Source organism: Aulonocara sp. 'chitande type north' Nkhata Bay, linkage group LG23 (assembly GCF_057382095.1).
Source record: "Aulonocara sp. 'chitande type north' Nkhata Bay isolate Kocher_YH1m ecotype deep benthic linkage group LG23, A_spYH_male_GT1.1, whole genome shotgun sequence".
NCBI classification, from domain to species: domain Eukaryota; kingdom Metazoa; phylum Chordata; class Actinopteri; order Cichliformes; family Cichlidae; genus Aulonocara; species Aulonocara sp. 'chitande type north' Nkhata Bay.
Genome location: NC_141365.1, coordinates 3997942 through 4021743, shown reverse-complemented (window position 1 = coordinate 4021743; position 23802 = coordinate 3997942). Strand labels below are relative to the sequence as shown.

At 40.2% G+C, this 23802-nt stretch overlaps 2 protein-coding genes across 4 annotated transcripts in view; one reads left to right on the top strand and one right to left on the bottom strand.

Moving 5' to 3' along the window:
• Nucleotides 1–6495, top strand: part of LOC147300937 (cyclin-dependent kinase 4 inhibitor B-like) — a 9959-nt gene extending 3464 nt beyond the window's left edge. The window contains exons 3-4 of one of the 2 annotated variants that reach the window (XM_086282411.1): nt 1–52; nt 5919–6495. The exon at nt 1–52 is cut by the window's left edge and continues 117 nt beyond it. In XM_086282411.1, coding sequence (XP_086138537.1) covers nt 1–52; nt 5919–5922 — 56 coding nt within the window. In that variant the 3' untranslated portion in view covers nt 5923–6495. Of the gene's footprint in view, nt 57–5918 lie in introns of those variants that run through there. The other variant, XM_086282413.1, reaches the window with a different exon arrangement.
• Nucleotides 6496–9721: 3226 nt separating this feature from the next.
• On the bottom strand, nt 9722–23713 carry rnf11b (ring finger protein 11b). Of its 2 annotated transcripts, XM_086284610.1 has the most exons (4): nt 23143–23713; nt 13722–13891; nt 11654–11867; nt 9722–11462 (listed from the first exon to the last, which is right to left on the bottom strand). In XM_086284610.1, exons 1-3 carry the CDS (start codon nt 23263–23265, stop codon nt 11696–11698), a joined length of 465 nt encoding a protein of 154 aa, XP_086140736.1. In that variant the 5' UTR covers nt 23266–23713; the 3' UTR covers nt 9722–11462; nt 11654–11695. The 2 variants fall into 2 exon arrangements, with proteins under 2 accessions (XP_086140736.1, XP_086140735.1); XM_086284609.1 differs by having other exon boundaries at nt 9722–11867; nt 23143–23712.
• Between the last annotated feature and the right edge of the window lie 89 nt (nt 23714–23802).

Genomic DNA, 23802 nt, shown 5'->3' with positions numbered 1-23802 from the left:
TCGCGCGCGGCAATGGCCACACGGACACAGCCACGTTCATCCAAAACCATCAGTGAGTGGATCAAACTGCACCTTACACGAGAAGAGTTTCTGCTCCCAAAATAATATGGGAGGGATTTTTCCTGAGCCCAGTTAAGTTAAAAACACAAAATAAAGGAACAAAACAAAAGTTTTAGTGTGTGTGTGTGTGTGTGTGTGTGTGTGTCTGTGTGTGTGTGTGTGTGTGTGTGTGTGTGTCTGTGTGTGTGTGTGTCTGTGAGTGTGTGTGTGTGTGTGTGTGTGTGTGTGTGTGTGTTTAGCAATAAAGAGCCATGTAAAAGATGTAGGCTAATTATTTTACATGTCAGTACAGTGGTTTGTGCTCTGAATATTTTGTAGTTTTGTGAGTTTTAAGGCTTCAGGCGTGAGTTTGTTTTTTCTTGTTCTGTTAGTTTTTGTAATTCTGACCTTATTGGTTTAATTATGAATGACCTAAAATGACATTAGTGGACAAATTCCAGCTGCTGGAGCATAACAGTGAGATGTAAAAATTATGTCACGTCAATAACACACATAATGGTCTTAATTTTTTTTTCATATTTTCAACACTAAAAGATACATATTGAAAAATAAAAAATAAAATTCAGTTAAATTTAATAATAAATAACACAGGGATAAGTGGTCGTGGATAGAGTGAAACTATTGTTTCTATCAGCTTACATATAGACTTAATAATAATAATAATAATAATAATAATAATAATGGATTGCATTTATGCTGAAGCACTATAATCTTTCATTTGTTTCTAGAACCTTTGTGAAACTAAATGAGCAGATTACTGTCTGTGGCCACAACATGTGCTGTGTGTTTAAATCTGTTGCATTTGAGTCATCTTACTTTGCTATTACATTAACAAATGAAATCAAATTTGTATTCTGTTTTTCTTTAATATTTAGGTGACATTTACAGTCACCTAAGTACAGTTGTGCTTTCACATGTTTACTAAGCAGAAGTTAGGAAGTAAAGCCATAAGATTTACACTACAGAGAGTAGTGCAAGGAGCAATTTTATACTTATTAAACCAGTATGCACCTTTACAGGCTACACAATGAATTTAAGGAAAAACAAGCTGCTTTAAATCATAAACATCGTCATAAACTGCTATGCTCATAGATTAACACAGGCAAATATGTCAAAGCTTTCAGACCAGCCTCAGGAGCTGATGCAAACAGATATATGGGGTACTTTCCAAAGTCACACAACTTACCACAACAGCTACAGAAAGCACCGAGTTACTGTTAACCAAACAATCAACGTGAGCTTGAGCTTGGCCTGATTTTACATGTTAATAGTCAAATCGTTAAAATCTGTCAATAGACTCTGAGGAAACACACTGAGCTTTCTGAGGCCCGTCCATTGTGTGCCACAAAACAGCGTTTCTGAATGTAAAGGAAACATAATGCTGCTGTCACCTTTACTATAAAATTATTAAAATATTATTTTCCAGTTCACAGATTGAACTGGTTTGTTTGTTTCTTGTGTTTCGTCAGCGAGGCTTTGAACTCTAATAAAGCGCCTCTTTTTGATACTCAGCTCGAAACATTTAACCGAAAGTGAAACTTAAAATCTTTCGTGCGCATTAACATAATAAAGGCGCGCGCTCCTGTTTTCATTTAGTTTGAAATTAACCGACCGTCTTGTTGTTCAGTTTTTCATACCGTGTTCTTCTCATCTCTTAACGCACTTTTTTTTCTTTTTCCGGTTTCTGAGGCATAAACACAGAGCTTAGAACCGGCTGATTTTTCGGGCCAGTTTCTTATAAATAGCACCACAGTCATGGTCTACAGCAGACTGTAAGGCCCACAGACAGGGGGGCATTGGCTCGTCTCATTTTGCTGTTCCAGAAACGCGCGTAATTACAACAACAATATGCGCGCGCGCACGCCACAGATTAATGTAGCCACAGTTATGAAAGTGCAAACATATCTGTTAGATCGCAGATGAGACTAAAAGTTGGAATAATTTTATTTAGGCGCAGATATGATCACCCAAACTAAACACTAGCCGCACATGAACGACGATGAATGACTGGTTTTAGGTTTCAGAGAGACGTGAGGGGTGCTTCCCAAAGTCTGAGCTGCACAGTCATGTTGGTCACCGCGATCGCTGCAGAAGAACTAAACTGCTGTGAAGCAAATAATTACACCGAGCTTGGAATCACCTGCCGGTGATACGGCTGTTTTTAGTTCTTCATAACCAGAATTTGAATTAATGTAACTTGCATTTGAAGTGTATCAGCTGAGGGGCACGGCCTGAGCTCACAAGCTTTTTATGTCAATTCATTTCTAGAGGAAACCGGAGGTCGCTGTGTTAAAGCTGTTCTTTCTGAAATCAGCTCAAATCAGCAGTTCATGCGCACTCGCCGCATCTTCTTTAGCTTTTTTCTCTCAAACAGGACCGGGCAGCTGAACCTGCAGCAGAGCAAGTGTGATTTATTTTAACCTCACCTCAGGTGTCTGCAACCACAAAGTTCCCGATATACATGGGTTTTTTGTGTGTTGTTTTTGTTGTTTTTAAACACCCGGGGCTTAGCCCTAAAGCAGGGGTGTCAAACCCAAATGCACAGGGGGCCAAAACTCAAGGCACACTTTAGGTCGCGGGCCAAACAAGATAAACATTTATTGAACACACTAAAACAATGTTTTTTTTTAAACATAAATATGAATAAAAACAGACAGGAATATTATTCCAGAATAAATAAACTTAAAAAAAACTTTTAATATTTTGCTCTTCATAAAAATATATCCTGTCAAAATTATGCAAGTTAGAAATATGCTGCCAAAAACCCCAGAAAAAAATTAATGAAAGCATACACAAGGTTGGAGCCGCATGTAGACGGAGCTGGGCATTGCTTCAGGAATGGAACTAATAAACTGTGCGGGCCATTCAGGGTTGTACTTTGCCTCGAGTTTACCATTACACTGCAGCTCCATCTGAATCTGCACAGGTGCAGTTTCCACGTAAATGGGTTGCGAAGCAGCTCGAAATTCTCTTTTTGTGCTTTAAAGTAGTGATGGGATTTTTGGCGCTTTTTAGAGAACCGGCTCTTTCGGCTCGACTTACAAAGAGCCGGCTTTTTTGGCTCCCAACCGGCTCTTCGGGTTGTTTTGTTGCTTTAATTAATTTATTATTAACAACAATATAAAATTATGCACAAAAGGAATTACTAATGCAAAAAAGAAGTGGTTTTATTTATATATGTTTATACATAAATATATGTGGTGGCCCCTAGAGACAAAACACGTACAAACTCCAAAACACATTTCTAGCGTTAACTGAACTTCCAAAGCAGAGCTACCTAGATCACTTAAATTACACAATTGAAAGCATGTGTGTATTGTTTGTGTATTTATACACAAGCACTCATATATATTCAAATAATTCAAAAAAAATGTTCATTTACCTGTTACTACCACACACCAAATCCGGTCGTTGGTACTTCCTGGCTTGTGTAGCCTCTAGGTAACAAAAGCTCAACACTGCGCCCAGCATCCTGGAGCACTTCTGTTGTGTTTTGTATGTGTTTTGGAGTTTTTACGTGCTTTGTCTGTAGGGGCCACCATAAATAGACATTTATTTATTCACTCCACATAAAATGTAATAAATAAATCATATGATACAAAAACCAACTAGTCACAGTTCAACTTTTAACTATTTAAATTTTCAGCTTTTTCCTTTTAAACAAATTTCAAGTGAAACGACACAAAACACTGCAAACCACAACACAATTAAGTATAAATTATAATATGAAAACAAAAAGAAGATGAATATTCTCTGTCTGAATCCTTTATCATCTGCAACTGAAAATAGTTGTGGATGATTACTATACCTCTCTAATGTGACGTTGTTGTCCCTGGCTCTCTTTCTCTCTCTCTCCTTCCCGCTCTGTTCCTGTGCTACTGAGTGTAACTACCCCCCCTCCCCCCTCATCCCAGAGCAAAGCACAAGGCTCGCGTGCGGAGTGAAGCGGAAAAAAGTGCGAGAGGGTGAGAGAAAGAAAAAAAAAAGAAAAACATCGCCATAAGCAGCCGGCTCGCGTCGTTCACGTCAAAGATCCGGCTCTAAGAGCCATTTCGTTCCCGACTGACACATCACTACTTCAAAGTCCCCAAAGCGCCGCAAACTCAGTGCGCAGTGCGCTCAGTTTATCAGCAAAGTGCGCCGACTTGGTTCAACATTACTTGGCAACAGAGAAAGTGAGGCAGGTTGCACTGGTGCATTTGTGACAGCTTCACTTGAAATGCCTTCACCGCATCATACATGCCATATCCATGAACTGACAGGTTTCCTTGCTGAGCTCAAAAACTCGATTGAGAACTTTTATCCCAACTCAGCCAGCGGACCTCTGTATGATGAGGAATGTCAGCAAACTCTGAATCTATTTCCCACATAAAAGACTGAAACTGACGGTGATTTAAACCGTTAGCTCAGATAAAATTTGCGGTTTGGGTTATGGTGATAATTACATGCTCCTAACCCCTGATTTGTCTATCTCCTCTGCTGCCAACGCAATTAAACTTGCTTTCACAACAGCTTCACTTTGTGATTTTGCTCTGGTGACAAACGTCTGCTGAAATGTCAGATTCTTCTTTAGCTCTTCTCCTTTCTGTAGTTTCTGCATTTAGGTTTTTCAGCTTATCCTGATGTTTTGTCTTGCAGTGCCGTCTTAAATTAAATTCCTTAATTACAGCCACTTTAGCTCCACTAATAAGGCACACGGGTTTACCAGCATGTCTGTAAACATATATTCAGTCTCCCACTGGCACTGAAAGGCTCTGCTTTCAGAATCAACTTTTCTCTCCACCATTGTGAGCAGCTAGCTTCACAATAACAGAAGTTTGACTTGATTGAGCGGGAATGTTCCCAGTTAGCCTAGCGTTCGAAAAGGAGGCTGCAGCGCTGCATTATGGGATCTGTAGTTTGTGTGTTATTAGCACCTGGCCATCGCCGGGCCATGCATAACAATAACAAGTTTGACACATGTGCCCACATGTTGAAGATTTATTAGGCTGTGTTTTGATTTTTGGTCGAAAAAGAATAATATATATATCACATATGCAGGACACCGTAAACTAGTTTTTTAATTAAGCAGCAAGGCAGAACAAAGTCAGGGCTGTATCAAGACACGAGGACTAAACCCCAATTCAACCAGACCCAGAACTGATCCGGAATTAAAACAGGACTACAACAGTTCAAACATGTCTGTCTCACCTGCTCTTGTTCCCTCTCTGCTCCTCTCTCTCCCTCTTTGTGCTGACAATCAAGCCAAACACCAACATCATCAAATATACAGTTTACATACTCTTCAGGTAAAAACACAAACACTTTAATTGTAAAACATCAAATCAGACTAAAAATTTAGATATTTAGATAATGGAGGTCCACAGGTCTTTTCCTGGTGTCTTGGTTGATATCTCTTGATTTTCCCATGCCATGGCTTAAGCCCAGTAAGCCCCCCCCCACCTCAGCTCCACCAATGCTGGTGACAAAGCTTTCATTTATGGACCAAAAGCAATAATTAAGAGATGTGTTAGATGAGCCTGGACAAGAATTATTCATTCTGAGGCAAATGACAGCGTTGTGGAGGATGTAAGCGGGCTGAGCGCAACGAACAGTTTAAAGGTGACAAACCAGTTTTGTCTTTTGCTTCGGAACAAACAGAGGTTTCAATGTCAGTTAAAATTTATCCCAGGGTTAAAATCAAATTTGCGCTCATGCCTCGTGGAGCTGACGACACAGTGAAAATGTTTAACTTTTATAGACTGTAAAACACATTGTAGTTCCACTTATTTTATAATTTTTCAGGTCTAATTTTAGTTAGTATGCATGGATGCAGAGGTTAAATATGTGCCATGAACTTCCACATTTTTCTCCCACAGCTAAGAGGAAGGATGTGATTAAGAGAGCCTGGAGTCTGTTTGGAAAGCAACTTCTTCTTCTGATCTTTTGTTTGTTTTTGTTTTGTTTCTACAAAAACTTGAGAACACAAATCTGTGATTTATATTCACAGTCTGGTGGAAAGAATACTTTGCAACACTTGCTTACTAAATGAGAGAATGTGACTCTTTCATATGGTTATTGAAAAACTGTGAAGCTGAGTGCATAAAAGTGTTTTTCATTGTTATTTTTATGCATTTACCAAACTAATACCTTACATACTGTGAAACATTGCTTTCACATTCACCATTAGGTGCATCTACACACTTCCGACACAGTCACATAAACATTAACTTCTTTTTGATGCTGCATTTTGTTTGATGGTGTTATGTTCTGGTCATCAATGAAAGCTCTCAGAAAACCCCTGGCACCTTTGTGTCTGGGCTAACATTTATCTAAAGCTTCAAAGTTAGTACAAAGTTATGTTGTACCAAACAGCAAGCATCAAAGTGTATCATCTAATTGTAACCTACGGTCTTCTGTTTTTTGTGCACGCAAATAAATCACACGTGAAATTTTCTTCTTCTGTATTGTCTGTTTTATTATTTTCCTTTAGCACATCACAGTCATATTTACTCTTACCAACAAGAAAAGGTTTTGCAAATAACCATTAAAACTTTACTTACCCTACTCTTTAAATCTTTAGTAGGTTTTTTAAAAATCCAAAGAATTCACCTAAAATTCCTGTGAGTTTGGTTATCTTAATTAGAAGCCCTCACTCTGGGTTTGTGACTAAGCAAAACTTTGTGCAGCTTTGTGCTGAGCAGACATGATTCACTTTCCAGCGTCGGTTGTGGGTGTGTTCGGGGATTTCTACACATCCCTTCATAACTGAAAAGCTTATGAAAGGATCACAGATGTACACATAGTGTGGTACATTTGTTATTTTTTGCATATTTGTCGCAGTAAAAAAGTTTCAGATGAAAAACATTTTATGTTAGAACACCCAATGAATCCAAGGTCCACAACTGATGATGCGTCTTAAAAAATATTTAATACTTTAAATTAGAGATGGCACAATACCACTTTTTTATGTCCGATACCGATATCATAAATTTGGATATCTGCCGATACCGATCAGAATCCGATATAGTGTGTTTTAATCAATAAAACTGTTTTTTAAATATCTTGCTGCATTTTGTATAAGTTCATACTCAAGTTTAAATAAACAACAACACTAAAGCTATTCTGTCATACCTGTATGCAAAAAATACAACAAAATATTTCATAGTTCAGCAAAACTGATCAATCTTATAAACTTAAACCTACACCATCCTTCCTATTCTGGTATTTTAAAGAGTAAGCAACCTAACCAATAGGGTTCTAAAACTCCCAGCAAAAAAAAAAAAAAAATAGAGAACCACCCTCCACCTCATGATGCTTACTCGACGTAATAAACTTTAATTTGATGCAGTGTGAAAAAAATGCACAGAAATAAATTATTTTTCAAGAATAATTAAATGGATTCAATATCTTTTTTCAACAGAACTGCAGACTGCACAGATGGTATCTTCCCAAAGGAAAAAGTACTATAGCTTACTAGGGTATATTAGACTTAACAGTTACTATATACAGTAATGGACTTCTATACATTTTACATAAGATTAAAACTTTGGGTGTAAGATTCGGATAATTTTTTTATTAAAAGCTGGACATTTTAAATGAGAATAAGAAAGAAAAGTATGTCTTTGTGCCCCCTTTTCCCTGTTCATGCCCTATCAGCCCCCCTGGCTAAACTTTGCTAGATCCACCCCTGCACAGTTACCATCCCTCAGCTACATAGAAAAAGATCCTGGTGTAGAAAGTAATATTAAATTAATTCTAACAACAGCTTATCAAGCTTAAACGTGCTTCTGTTGTTCAGCCGCTGGTTTCCTCTTTTTGGCACGAAGTGAGCCAAAAACAAACAAGAGAGACGGACTGGCGACAGAAAAGCCGATCAGCTGATCATTGATCAGTTTCATGATTGAAGTAGCAGCAGGAGAGGGAGGGGGAGTTCAAGTTTTATCTCCTTAGTCAATCCGATTATTAAGTGATGACGTGACGAATCCTACTTCCGGGCCTAAAGTAGTCTGCATATGGCTTTTGTGTGATTCTGTTCTGATTGATTTAATATGTCGCTTGTCTCTTTGAGATTGTCATTGTTATTGTTGTAAATAAAGTTCATTTAAAAAAAATATGGCTTTTGTGTTGTTAACATGTTTAATGTTTTGTATTTTCTTCTATTTGATCTCAAAAAGCTCCTAAAACAGTCAGTGATCACTGTTGACCTCCCTCGGCTTTTATTACCGCTAATCATTTATTTAAGCTCAGTTTTTAAAACCTTAGGATGTAGCTACAGCCCAGCCCATGCAGCAGTATATGAATGACTAACCTCGTATTGTGGATGGATTATCTCAGTTGTTCTCCTGGCTGAAGTCTGGTCCTTTTACAGCATCCTGCCATGCGATTACATTTGTTCCTGACCACCGAGAACACTCACGCTAACTTTTATCGAGTGGAAAAAAAGTTAGCGTGTTTATATTATGCTAACATAGCTGTGTCGCTAGCGGTCACGTAGCAAATCATTATATACCAGCTAGCCAAACTTCAGTAACCCTACAAACGTCACTGCTGTTTAGTTTTCTGTCTTCATTTATGTTGGAAGTGATAACAGAGCTGTACATTTTAATTTGTTTCCAAAACCCCGCAGTCAGGACATGCTATATTGTATTTAGATAGAAGCTAGCGAGCTAACTCCCTGCTAACTTCTAACTCCGTTAAATGTCATAAATTCCGTTTTCATGGATGCCTGGATGTTAAACTCAATTGTTACACCTGGTAGAGCAGAACGCTGATCATTTTATTAAAGATGAAAGACTTTAGACAGTGTTTTAACTCTCAGTAATGCCACAGTGATCGTTTGATATATGGACCTGCAGCAGAGTTTAGGCCCAGACACGGCTAGTGACGTCAGACTGAACAATCGGATAGAATATTTTACTGAAGGTCTCGGGAATCATCATGGCGGCTTTTGGCAAATGTTAGGTGAGCCTTTTTGTTCTTTTTTTCCTTCGAGTTCGGCCATGGGTGCCATTTTTTCCCAGCCCACTTCCTATTATTAAATCATAACCTTTAACTGAAGGAAGTGAGACCCACAGTTCTATGTTGTTCTGGGGTGTTTTGTGGCCTGTCATTGCATTCTTGGCTCATGTTTGTTACTCCACTCCTGAGAATGTTCGTCACCATTCTAGGTTTTACCCATTTGTGGATAATGTACTGTGTGTGGCTAGTGAAATTGAACTCAGCTTCCAAAAACAAATGCAGTTAATTACAGTTAATACATCATTAAACAAAATAGTGCAATTACTTTTTTGGATAAGGCTCAGGAGAGTTGGATAGCTTTTTTGCCCTAATAAATGCATTTTGTAATCTAATCCGAAGAATTTGTGTGAAACGTGCAAAAAAAAAAAAAAAAAAAAAAAAAACTGCGACCAAGGAGGCAGCAAATACTTTTTCATGGCACTGGAGCTGCTGCCAGTGTTGAATCAGGAAACATGAACTATGGTTCCAGACCAGACTAGTGTTGGTGGAAAACGGAAGCTGAATGAGTTACGATGGCACATTTATAACCACAGTTATTGGTCAGCTGCACTTGGGTGTGATCAAGTTCATACTGAAAACAGAGGATATGTGTCATCTGCTTTTCCACTGCAAGGAGCCGCAGATCGAAACGTGCTTAAGAGCCAGGAGGAAACCAAAGAACCACGATACACACAGAGTTCATTTATTAGTTTGTGACAATGTACTGGGACATTTTCTGATACACCTCCTGTAGTCTTCATTACATGACATGTACAATGTCTGACAGCTCAGCAGCAGCATTTGCAGTCTGCCTATTACCACCTGTGCTCACATTTTAGCAACAGATATCAACCCTTCACTTATGTGTAACCTAAGGCCATGGAGCTCCACCCTAATGATGGACAATTTAGAACATAAAGAGTTACGTACATGACAGTACTGTGCAAAAACTAAGCCACCGACCTGCCCACCCACCAAATTTCGCAAAACACAAAGGTCCTTGAAAAGCATTCACAGATCACAGAGATCTGTATGCAAGGGGAGCTTAAATATCAACCATTTTCTGCAGGATTTACATTTACAGACTCACTCACATGCTAACGTTAGCTGGGGAAGGACACTATCAAAGAAAATGTTGTACTTCTTTGTGCTTTTATTGTAAACCTGGTGACTTGGGCAATGGACATTTTATAATGCGGCAAAGAAATCCTGTTCAGAGGACTCAACTCGATGCCAAGAAAATGAGAATACAAATGCATAGAAACCGAACATTTTTAAACTGAAACCAAACATAACTGCATACTCCATCATTATGACCACATCACACTCTTTCACCGCCTGTTTCGGAGGACAGGAAATTGATTTTCCAAGCACATTAAAAAAGCCCAACCTTGTCTACGTTTTAATTTTGTCTTCAGCACAAAGAACAGGGACACGATCCTTGGAATTAATTCAGTAGTTTGGTTAATTTCTATAATAAATTAAGTACTCTGCTCCCACTCCACAGAGACAGTGGCTTTCATTACAAATAACTGCAGTGGTAAAGAGGATGCACATAAAGCAAATCAGATACTTTACATTCACATAATTACAACTGCATGTGGTCCTCCTGTCTCTGGTCTGATTAGGAAGTGCAAATGTCTCGTGTGTATTTATGGTTTGTTAACTGGTCTACTTGTGCTTTGGCCAATAATGTGACATCTCACTGAATAAGAAGTCAAGACCTTAACAACAAAACTCTACCACAGCCCATTACATCAGCACACACTGCACTTCCTTTAGTCATGTCTGTGTTGGTGGTAAACACTGGTTAACAGAGCCCTTATGCTGCCTGACAAAACAAACAGATTTCACAAAGTCACCGGACAGTGAATCCACCGAGCTACTGATCTCATTTTTCTCAGGAAACGTCTGTACAGAGACGACTCAAGGCCCGTCTGAGAACAGGCCTCTGGTACATGTGCAGAATAAATCGTAAGTTAGCAGTCCAAAGTCTGATGTCCATCTCTGGCAGTCTTAAAATCACATATCTGTTTCTGCAACAGTTCTTCTGCAGCAGTTTTGACAGAGAGGCATATGGCAGCATTTCTGAAGGATTCGGAAGTCCTCTCTCCTCCGTCCTGCAGCGTGGCGTTACAGTAATCAGGTGAGAGCAGTCCTGCAGTCTCTCTCAGGCTCATTCCAATCACTGCGCCCAAAGTTAAGGAGGAAGGTGCGTGTATCGCAAATTTAAAACCAGACCTTGATAAAGTTTCTGAACTGTAACGATGAATCCACCATCCATTGCCTTCGATGTCCCGTTACAACGCCCCTGTGCATTCCACCGCCCTCTGTCGTCTTTCCTCAGTCCTGCTTGTCCATACCACAAAAAACCCTTCATTCTTCCAGTCCTTTCCCAGATGTAATCCTGTCCAGCAGGCCAACTGAGGAAATTGTGCACACACAAATAGACAAACACTTACGTACACCCACACAGAATTCATTGTACATCTTTAACATAATCACTGCTTTTATAATCGCCATCTTACTAATCCAGGATACAGCAAAGATGGAAGTGTTTTGTATATTTTCATTTTTATGCATAATTCATGTCCGTGTTTGTGTGAGCGTATACATGTGTTTGTGCGTGTCCGGTTTAGTCCAAAGGGGTTTCGTGTCAGTTGGTCTCGTAGGAGGAAAGCAGTGCAGCATCCACAGGCTCCATGCACGAGGGGCAAGTGAAGGATCTCATCAGCCAGTCATCGATACAGTCCATGTGGTAGATGTGCATGCAGGGCAGGAACCGGATCGGGTCTCCGTAGACAAAGTCCATCATACAGATGACACACCTGCAATGGTGAACAACATTTGTCTTATTAAAAACACACTAGTCATTGGTTGAACAGCACAACTACACAGGAAACAACAAAACAAGTAAAAAACAAAAAATACACAGACAGACCTTCAACTATGATAAATGATTACTTCTCAATTTAAAGGCACATCCCTGGAATTTGGAATAAAATAAAATGCAGAATAAATAATATGACATTTTTGAGATAAAAAAATAATTATTTAATTCAAAACATTTGATCTAAAAGATTCATCTCTCAGTCAGAACATGCTATATCAGGTGGAAGCTAGCGAGCTAACTTCCTGCTAACTTCTAACTCAGTTAAATTTAATAAATGCTGTTTTCATGGATGCCTGGATGTTAAACTTCATTGTTACACCTGGTAAAGCAGCAAAGCTGATCATTTTATTAAAGATGAAAGACTTTAGACAGTTTAAACTCTCAGTGATGCTGCAGTGTTCGTTTGACTTTGGGACCTGAAGTTGACAGAGCTCCAGATCCAGGTGACCGCAAGTCAAAATGTCAACCTGTCTATGTCCCGCAGCAGCCTGGATTCAGTTTGAATATTGCTATGAACTGATAATGATCGGTTTATGCCTTTTATTCACTGTAACATATAATTTTTGGGTGACGGCACAAAGACAGAGGAGGACAGAGAGCAAAAGGAAACAGGTAAGAGTGGACATGTGATCAAATTCACCAAAAATGATAAAGCTGCAGCTTCTGTTTCACTCACATTCACTGATTCATTCATTCATTTGAGATAACTAAGCAGTGTGCTGTACTGTTGTCGATGCTCTTATAATAATTATTATAAGATTATATCTTTGTCATTTTCTAGTTTCTAGTCAAGTGAGGAGGATGGAGAGAGAGGATCTACTGCAGTGTCTGTTCTTAGACACTACAATAGGTCATCCAACTGCCGTATTTTTCAGACTAAGGCACACTTAAAATCCTTTAATTTCCTCAAAAATTGACAGTGCGCCTTATGGTCCAAAAAATACGGTAATTATGTTGCTTTTGAAGGTAAAACTAATGTTTATCCAACTGAATTGAGGTTTGCAAATGTCAAAAGGGCTGATTACAGTCGCAAACAGCACATTGCATTAATATTAATTACAAGGCACTGCTGAGATTATGATTGGCAGCTGAGCCCCCCTAAAAGTTTGAAACTGGAACTGCCCCTGATAATAATTACAGGACAGTCTGGGCAATGAGAGCGCGTTCTGTCATTTTACACGTATTCTTACAATTTAAATGCTCACGCTGACAGGCTTTAGTTTACTATAGCAGCATTTCTTTATCACGTAGAAAAACAGAGACATACTGTTGAAATTGCAGTTATCGTATTCAGATATCTAAATGTGTAGTAAGACTTCTTTACACTGGGTTCCACTTTAACTAAGGCGACCACATGCCACACAGCTGGAGTGCAGCGGCCAGATTTGAGTCCAACCCACAACCACTCGCTGCATGACTTCCCCTCGCTCTCTCCCAGCGTTGCTGTAATTTGACTGCTGCACTAACCAATGACAGAAAAAACTCCTTTGCACAGACAGAAAGGAGAGTTTTACTTATCCAACCCACCTAAAATCAAAGTGGGCGGCTCCCCCCAAAAATATCAAGGTTTGTGCTGTACTGTAACTACACATCTCTGTATCAAAGCAATGTTTTCATGCTAATAACAAGAATTTATTATATTCTGAATTTTACTGGAATGTGCCAACATGAAGCTGTGTGGAAAACCAAGCAGTAACTCAGTGAATAAACTCCTGTTTGAAACGTATGTAACTCTTGAATTCTGCAGTGAAGCAGTATTTGTGTTTGCCCACTCAGAGCTTCTACTCACTCTCTGATCTTCTTCTCGGATCCATCCCTTCCCGGGTCATACACGCCCTTTGGGAGGTGCTGGATAAGCCCGATGCGTTGAGCGATTCGGATCTGCTCCTCTTCGGTCAGCTGAGTGACCAGTCGGGTTTGGCTGGGCGTCGGATGGTAGACAGGCACATGGATTTGCTCCTGCAGGAAGAAAAGAGACAACATAAAGAGGCTTAACACTGTTGAGTAAGTCTACTTTACAAAATCTGTAACATGAAAGCTGTGGCAGGGGAAGAATTGATGAGAAACACTAAGTACAAACGTCTGAAAAATACACCTCAAAGTTGGCCTTTTAAAAAAAAAAAAAAAAAAAAAAAAAAAAGTATTGTTTGAGAGGATATCGTCACCGAATCTCTCAGCAGGCTATATCTGTGCTGGATTTACTTTAACAAAGGAAGATTTGGGCCTTCTCACCTTCAAAAAGGAAAGAAGAAAAACTCCTGATTATGGCACAAACTTATTATGTGAGCCGGGACATAAAAATAAACTCTGCCAGTACAACACTGATGAGGCTTATCACATAAAATCCCTCAGCTTAACAAGCAGACGGGTTCATTCACTTTAGTCCTCTACAAAATCAAAGTACTCGAGTGCAACAATCTCACAATCCAACAAACTCTCCTAATATATAACTGTCAGTGTCGAGAAGCCGGCCCAAAATAAGACTCACATCCTCACAATATCCATCGTCAGTATCTAAAGCAGTCTATTAGGCCTGGATGTCTGGACATGCTGTAAGCTAATGATTTCAGGCAGTAGATGGTAGTGTTTCCCCACACCCATAAGCCACTGCAGCCGATACCAACATGCGATGGGAAATCTTACTGTTGTTCTAGTTCACGTCATTAAAAGTAACTTTATTTATTTAACAGTATTTCTAACTGATGCACATTTTCCTAACAAATAAGGATCCCAGCAGGAAACAAATCCATTTGGGTTTTGAGCATTAACTGTTTTTTTTAAATGCCAATTTAAAGCAGCTCATATTTCTAGCTCAATAATTTTCTGACTCAAACATCAAAGCAGCCTCAGTCGAGAGAAGTGTGAAATGAAAAGTCTGTCATTATGTCTGGGATGGGTTTCTTTTCTTGTCTTTGGTTTTTTTAAACACTGGCCTGGAAAACCACATAAGTGAAAGATTCATGTGTCATCAAAGTAACAGCGAGTCAAAGTGAACGGGTTTCAGTATTAAAGAGTCAAAGCAAACATGAGAGGCACAATATCGTCACACCAAAGCATGCACTGTATTCTGACTGTCCTTACAGTGTAATATAATGTTATTTTCTGACAGTGATGTTACTTCATTTCCTGTTCCAGCGTCAGTCACATCAAACTACGAGCTGCACACAATCACGTTTGTGTAGATTGAGAAACCCTCAGCATACCTGAATACCTCCACAAACAGACACAACCACAGTACCATAAATTCACCATTAGAAGCTCGGAGCAGACCCGAGTTAGCCATCTGAATGTGCCGGGTTCAGAGTGACAACACTCCTGAACTCTGAGGTATCTGAAACGCAGCATAACCGTGCAGCCTTCTTACTCATCTCTGAGTTTATCCTGACAACACAATATTTCAGAAAATATTTATATAAAGACTTTCAAGCTTTAAACCAAACCAACCAGCCACAAAGCAAATCACGGCCAGAACAAAATGTGTTCAGGATCAAAAACTAAAACAAAACAAAAAACCTTTGAAAATCCTTTTTATTGCTGCAGTGTTGTTAAAACTGAACAGAAAGAGATTTTGTAGTTCATGTTGTGTGTGTATGTAAATGATAGCTTAGTTATCAGTACTGTACAGTTGTTCCTGACCTCAATCACCGCTCTACCAGTTTCTGACATTTGCATGGTAACAGCGATCTCCACCAATCAGGAATATCGCTGTTTAAATTCAGGATTGTGGGTAGTGTAGTGTCTTTCTGTCACAATGTGAATCAAACAAACCACGATTGGTATCATACAAAGCTGTGGTTTCTACAGGTTTCACAGTTTTGTCCTTCATGCTTCATGACTTTCTTAATGACATTGCCCACTGTGCTGTCTATTTCTTTTCATATGTAGTCCACCCAATTAAAATCACAGCTGGAAAGTGGACGACAACATATTCGATTAAACAGATGATGCCTGGAAAAGGCCTCTGTAAGAAGTCAAAGAAGTGTCAAAGGTATTGTAACTGTACCTTCAGGGGCGAGATTGCTTTTTTGTTTTGTGTTTAAGCATAAGAGGTGACACACAGACACACACAAGCAGTCTACTTTTTAATTTGTTTGAAATGCTATCTTTTAAAGCTAAAGAGTTTTAATGGGACAGATGGAGATGCTAGCTAGCCTCTCAGTCTCTCAGCAACATTTAACCCATGAGTCAGCATAATTTTAGCAGTCGAGGCTGTCTGTTCCTCCTCTGACAGCCATTTTTTTAGCCAACTCTAAAAGCCAGGCAGCGATAATAAAAGCTGCAGACGGGGCCTCTTGGGGAGGGGGGGGAGCAGCAGCTGCACTGTGTGTGTTTAGGGTCCTCAACTGTGCAATGGTCAGCAGTGTAATTGTTGTCATATGTCAGCTGGGCTGACAACTGTTTATTAAGTGACCTCAGTGGTACCAAAAGGGTGAAAGGGGAACTAATGAGGGGGGTGGACCTTGGTTCTCTCTGCCAAGCATGCTGTAGGTTGCTGAGCCAAGCACACAGCAGCTACAGCAGCGACTGTCAGCCTGCCAGGCTCAGGCTGCTAATGGTGAGCGGGAATCAAGGTGATGGTAGCAAGTAGGGGAAGCAGATGCACACAATAAGTGGAAGGTTTCCAAAAGAAATCAGCTGGGGGGTGACTATCTGCATCCTGCATCAAGCTGTAAGGGAAGCAACACCTGAAACATGAAGCGTTCGCAGTCTCTGAAATCTTAGCTCTTCTTCTGAGCCCTGCAAAGTAACAAAATCTCTGAACGAGACCTGCAGACACTTGCACACAACGCAGGGCAGCATGCACACCGGCAGCAAGAACAATAACGGGGGCCGAATGATGCGCGTTAGCATCACAGGATGTGTTTTGTGGTGCGATAACAGGACAAGATTCAAAGTGTGCCAACACCGGTAAATGATCTCATCAAAGCAGGAAGTTGATCCACCGATGCTGGCCAATGATATTATAACTAATATTAAACACATCCCCAAAAAAGAAAAAGAAAAACCTGGATGTTAATTCTTATAAATGATGTCCCCATTAGTGTAAAAAAGGGATGAAAAAGCAGTTTTTCTGCAAAAATTGCCCCAGTCAGCTTGACATGTCTGGTTTCTAAAGACAAGCACGTTCAAGGCAAAAATACTCAGCTTGAGGCTTTAATAGGTGATGTCATGTTGGCGACACCCAACTTTAAACACATAGTTTGTACCACAATTTAAAGTCCTGCATGAACATTAGTTATGCCTCTGTAATATACTAATCAAACCCCCCCGAGCCATCTGATCATCATTACTTGTAGCTCGGCTCTCAGTTTTCAGTCCGAGGAAAATGAGAACTAAACTTTTGGATGAAGTTGTGAAGAGAACAAAAGAATTTACTTGTAGCTGAGTCAGGGCTCTGTGATAAGCTCTGTGTTGGAGGCAAAGCCCACGTCTATGTCACTGACCTGCAGTACAATAACACGCTTGTCAGCGCGGTTTTCTCCACGCCCCCAATGTTTCTGTAACCATATTAGGACAAAATGTAGGTAATCAGAGGCTCCTCCAGTGGGGTTTATTGCCGCCTTCCTTACAAGGCTAAAGATCAACATCATGTAAGAATGAAGTAATGTAACCCTTACCTTTGATTAAGGCCGAGGACCTAAAGTTCAGCTCATTACCATTATCTGGACACAATGAAGAAGTTACACAGTTTTTCCCGTTTTCCTCGACTGCGACACATGCACACTTTTCTTAGCATGTTTGTGAATGTAGTCTGGGACATTACAATATACTTTCAAAAATAAATATACAATATTCTATTACATGCACCGAAATCATTCAGAAAAATACTTTTCAGTTTTCATTTCTTATTTTTTCTCGGCTCCATCACATTTGAAGGCCAATTAGAAAGTGCCACCAAAGCAACCTGGCTGAGCACACTGTGTTTAAAGCAAACTGCTGCCGAGCCCTCTCATCCCAACAGTAATGCAGCTGGTTGATAGACTGTGCTCCTCTTGTGTATCTACTACAGTGAGAGAGCATATTAAAACCTCATCAGGAGAAACTTTATGACTGGTTCTTATGTGACATGTTTCCGATCCTCTTTGACCCTCCTGTGCTGGCAGACTGAAGACAGAAATATCACCTGTATTAGATTTGCAGACAGATGGGTGACAAATTAAAACCTGAGATCGTTGACATCATTTTATACAAAAAACACTAAAATTGATCATAACTCCAACAACAAAGAGGGAAAATTTCAAAGTCTGCAAAGTGTCTCAGCCAATAAGATTTAGCTATGAAACAAGCTGAAAGTAGAATATAGGCCAGACTAAATGTGATCAATAAAAACACTTGTCACTGCTTCTATCAGGATACTCTGGTGTTACAGCCGAGAGTGAACACACATATGCACGCACCCCCCCTCTAAAACACACAGGGGTGCCTTATCTCCTGTGGTCCAGACCGAGATGAGTCAGCTCCTGTCTCGCCAGCTGCTGTCCAAATCACCACAGTCGACACACACACACACCGTCTGCTATACGCCCGTCTGCACAAAAATACGCAGGCATAAGCTTACAGCTGAACTGCACCTCCCTCTCCTTTGTTTCACAGTTTATAAAAACAACTGACGCAAACACACAATGACTCGTTTTGTTTTGACAAGAATTTTAATGGTATGCTAGGCTAAGTGGCCGGCTCACAGGACTCATGTCCCCTACTTGGCTTTCTAAATCCATCCATCGCCCATCTATAGCCAGTGACAGCACAGACTGCAAATTCTTACATTTGGCCTTTAAAATAATATTATACTAGGAGTATTTCCTTATCCTAAACAATCTGAAATGAGGCAAATATAAGGAAATTTAATGGGTGTGGGACAATTTATACTTTAATGTATCCTTTTCCAATACTGCTCCAAACAATTTGACTCAGTAGCGTCACTACTTCATAACTATTTCTGGTGGTAGTTGAAAGAATGAGGGAAGTATACAGGAGTTGCAGAGATTAAGAAACTCACAGCAGAAGGAGGAGGGCAAGCAAATGCATCCACCCATTTTCTGCTACTCATCCAGAGTCAGGTCACAGGGGCAGCAGCCTAGACAAAGAAACCCAGACCTCCCTCTCTCAACCACCTCCTACAGCTCATCCGGGGGAGCACAGGGACGTTCTTAAGACACCCAAGAGACACAATTTCTGTAGCATGTCCTGGGTTCAACCTGGGGCCTCCTCCCAGAAGGAAATGCCTGGAACACCTCACCCAGGAGGCATCCTAGCCAGATGCCAGAAAGACCTCAACTGGCTCTACTCCAAGCGCTTCACAAATGACTGAACTCGTCACCTTAATTCTAAGGAAGAGGGCAGGCTCTTCCTAGAAAGCTCATTTTCACCGTTTGTATCCTCAACCTCGTTCTTCCAATCACTACCTTGCTTGTGACCATAGGTGAGGATATGGATGTAGCTCATCTGCTTTGCTTTTATGTCCAGCTCTCTTCATCACAATGGACTGATACCACATCCACATCGCTGCATATGCAACCCCAATCCGTCAATCCCCCATTCCAGTCACTCGAGAACAAGACCCGAAAATACTTAAACTCCTCCACTTAGGGGACTGACTTGTCCCTGACCCAAAGTGGAGACTCCAGTCTTTTCTATCTGAGAACCATGGACTTTGAGGTGTTAACTCTCATTCCAGCCACACTCGGCGAGATCCTGATACACCAAAGTGTAAGCCTTCCATCACTTAGCGCTGTTCATAAATATTTTCAGTTGGATGTAATGCAGGATAAAAGTTTTTTATTTTTCACCTGTGGCCTGAGTGTCTGTGGAGAAGCAGGGACTGGTGAGATTTGGCCTGTATGTCGTATTCTGCACCCTTCTTGCAGCTGTAAATAAACGCTGATTAGTGCATCCAATAGCACTCTTCCTCTCACCTCTCAATCATGGCCCATGTCTGCCCCTCCATGAGCTTGGCTCATCCATCAGCCTCTTCATGTTAAATTTAAATTGTTCCTCCCCGCTATTGCCAAATGTTTGCTAACAAGGATCACCGGATCCCTGGATTTCTAACTATAATTTTATACACAAACACTAAATGACTGAGCATGTTTTGGATCAAAACTTACAAACAAAATCTAACTGAGTCACCTGACAAAGGTCAAGTACAAGTGACAATGTTTTTGGAATGTAATTTAAAGGAAATGTGTAACGTCCCACCAAGAGAGCTCGAGGCACTTGTGAAATTGCTAAAATAGAGTGAATTTGTTCTTGTGACATGTGGTGGGTCAACATCTTACTAAATAGTATTTGGGGTTTTGTTTGTTTGTTTTTATGTTGTTGTTTTGTTTTTTTTGTTTTTTTTAATCGGGGGTCCATCTGTATGTGTAATGTAACAATTATAAAAATTAATCCCACCATTCCTCTTTACAAGGATTTTGCAAAAATTAGCCACAACATTATACCTGAGAGGTAACTTGAGAAAGAGAGGAGTCGGAATAAAAACTAACAAAAAAACCAAAATTCCCTGAAAAAGGATTATAATAGTATCTTATCCATTTCATAGTTCTCTATAGCATCTATGTGAAGTGTCCACATATGGAGTTATGAATGTCAGATCTGTGCACTGTCTTCATAAGCCATGAAGTTATTCAACAGCCCCAAATGCAGGCTGCCAACATACAGTCGACAGAGCCAGTTCTGGACTTTGGATCATGAATGCTCTGTATACAGACAGCAGTGATTTCCAATCAGTTTAACATGCAGACAACCTCACGAGGTTGTTTAGAATCGATGGGGAAACATCTGAAGACAGGTATGCACTTATAAAATGTTGCATTTGTTACAGATGTACTTGGGCACTATTTACAGTTTCCAGGTTGGCTAAACCTCAGGCTAGGTATAACTTAAGCTACAGACAGAAACGAAGTGTTAACGAATCTTAAATTGGAGACAAATCCATTAATCATTTCCTGTTTTTCAATTTAAGGGCTTCAGTGGGCATCCTAACCAAAGTGTGCTGATTAGACTGTTATGTCTCGAGTATGGCCCACATATGAAAATGACAGAAGGCAACACAATTCAACATTTAATTACATTAGAGCCATCAACAACAGTTCCAGTGTGACAGATTGCTTTTCATCGATTAAATAAATCCTTGTCAATGCTTATTTGACAACTACACAAAAGCTTCCCTTTCTGATTCATTTTGTAGCATAAGCACAGCTATAGCTCATATTGTCCTTGATTTGGATTTCACTGTTGCCACTGCCAGCATCAAGTTTTGCACCATGACTTGCAAATCTCACCCTCTGTATGGAGGACAGACCTCCAGGCAGTATCCAGAGTACACATTTGCACTCAGCAGCATGTGAAAGCTTTCACAAATGCAACAAATTAAATTTTAAATGGAGCATTTGGGAGAATTTAATACCCGTTCCACCACAAATTCCCAAAGCGTGTTGATGCCGAACAAAAAACGTGTGGTGAAGGTGCCGATTACTGTGGTCACCAAGGAGAAGCTGGCTGTTCTGAAAGAGTTCTTTATAAGGAGGCTTTAACTAGTTAGTTAACCCTCTTGAGAAACTCTGCCAGTATAAACACACTGCACGCAGACTTGCTGAACAACACTGAAAGCTTAGTGAGAGCTCTTCCAGAGGGCCCCTAGCAAAGATTGTGTGGTTTATTACAACATTCATCATCTATGATAACACAGCTGACTGTGCTGACCTAATTACACACTGGTGTATGCTGGACAGAGCTCACACAAGGACATGAACTGGGGAAAAATACTCAACCTGTCCAAATATAATATTGACCGACTCGGACACAGTGTCTAAGAAACGACAAAGCTTATAAATGAGAGGTTGAATGTGTTTGGGCCAAGTTTCCATGTCCCAATTCTGGTTGTCTGATAGGAAGCTACTTTCCATAGCGGGAAACAGATGCTCTTCATGCAACTCCAAAAGGGAACAGGGTCTTCTCCCAGAAACAAACCAGGGATCTTTAGCTTGTTAGACAAATGTGCTAACCATTAATTTTGGGCAAAAGTAATGGTAATAGCTCCTTTGTTATTTTGTATATTCCCCTCTTTTCTTTTTAACATCTAATGTACAAAATTCATTGTAGTTCTACCAATTAATATGAAGATCTATAAAAAACAAAATTTACCTAAAGATTTCCTGATGAAGCTCAATTAGATTTTCAAATAATGCACCAATAATCAGTGTTCGTGTTTGTATATTCACATTAATTTCAAAAACATTACTTTTCAAGATCCAGCTAGAAAGCCCTTGATGTTAATTTTTCTTTTTAAATGTTAGGACAACTTGGCAAAGTCTCTCCTTTAGGTTTTCACCCCTAGTGTGATGAAAATAAAACATGCTTGCCTGAATATAACATTACATTATGTAACATCCTACAACACAAGCTCTCCTTCTGTACCGACCTGATGTCACCTTTAGTTTCCCATGCTTTAGAAAAATCCTTATCTTAAATCTACAGATAAGGCACAGCTTAACCTAGTAACAGCAAACTGTCTGACAAGGCTTACATAACACATACCAGCTGTCTCTTAACATTGAACTTGCTGGTCTGTATTATAGAGAAATTACAAAGGAAAGATAAGTAACACTGTGCATCATATTTACAGTTACAGCATAGCCTGGTCTGTTTGTGGATGATCTAATTCAGGAAATAAGGTCATCATACAAAGTTGTTGCCCTGAAGGAGATTAGTCAAAAGAAGCAGTAAAGTTATGAAAGTCACCAAGTCATAATTCTCCTACACATGGAGAACTGGGCTCTGTTTCAAGTTCACTGTTAATGTGTACCACAGGCCATGACAGATTTATGTGCTGACTTACATGAGCCTAAATGATTTGGTTCAGAGTTTCTGAATGAGCAAGCCGTGCTGCTGTTGTATCAGTGAAGCCTGAATCAAGATATGACTTCAGGGAATTGACGGACAGAGGCAGGACCATCGGACAGAACAAAGCGGATTAGTGTCAATGCTATGAAGGGACAGGGTCACTGAGTCGTTCTGCCGCCCAAGGGTGATGTTGGATCTGTAAACAGCTGATCTTGCCTTCAGCTGCATAAAGGCAGACGTTTTTGGGCCGAGCCCGTCACACATTATCAGACATTGTCCACGCTTCAGGTATTTCATGAATTTTGCTCATGGCAAAACATATCTACGAGCTCATTTTCCCTGAAACTGTTGGTGAAAGTTACCTGATAGGGGGGCGGTGGCTCCTGATCGGGATCAGCACCATCTCCGTAGCTGGCCCGGTCCGACTGAGATTCATGTAGCAAAGAAATGTCATCCGATGTGGGAGATTTCAGACAGTTTCCCATCTCCTCCCTCTTCAATCAAACTCTCCCCTCTGTCGTCTTCGCTTTACTAATTTCAAGGGTCACTTTCACAGACAATGGGAGAGGAGAAAAAGGCGTCGATGGGGCGTTTTTTCCATACACAGCTGATGATTCTCCTTCCCAGACGACAGGAGGGCTGCCCAGTTTAACAACAACAAAACATCGCTCGGCTAGCTGCTAGCCACACAAAGAGCTAGCCTGCTAACACCAGCTAGCATTCGAAAGGGAACATCTAATCGCTTAGCTAAAAATAAATAAATTCGGAGCTGAAACAGCGAGCTAGAATTGTGTTTATTGACGCATCGAAGGGAAGGAAAATTCAATACCCCTCAACGCAAATCACAACGCTAACAGCAATTTTCCTGACGCGGACCTCTATGTCTGAAGGGGACTTTCCAGTTTGCAGACAGCAGCCGAACAACGAAAGCTGGTGATGTAGCAACACAAAGCACCGCCCCGCTGAAAAAGAACCAATGAGCTGTTACCTTCTTTGAGTAGGCTCTTTTAAGCAGCCAATCA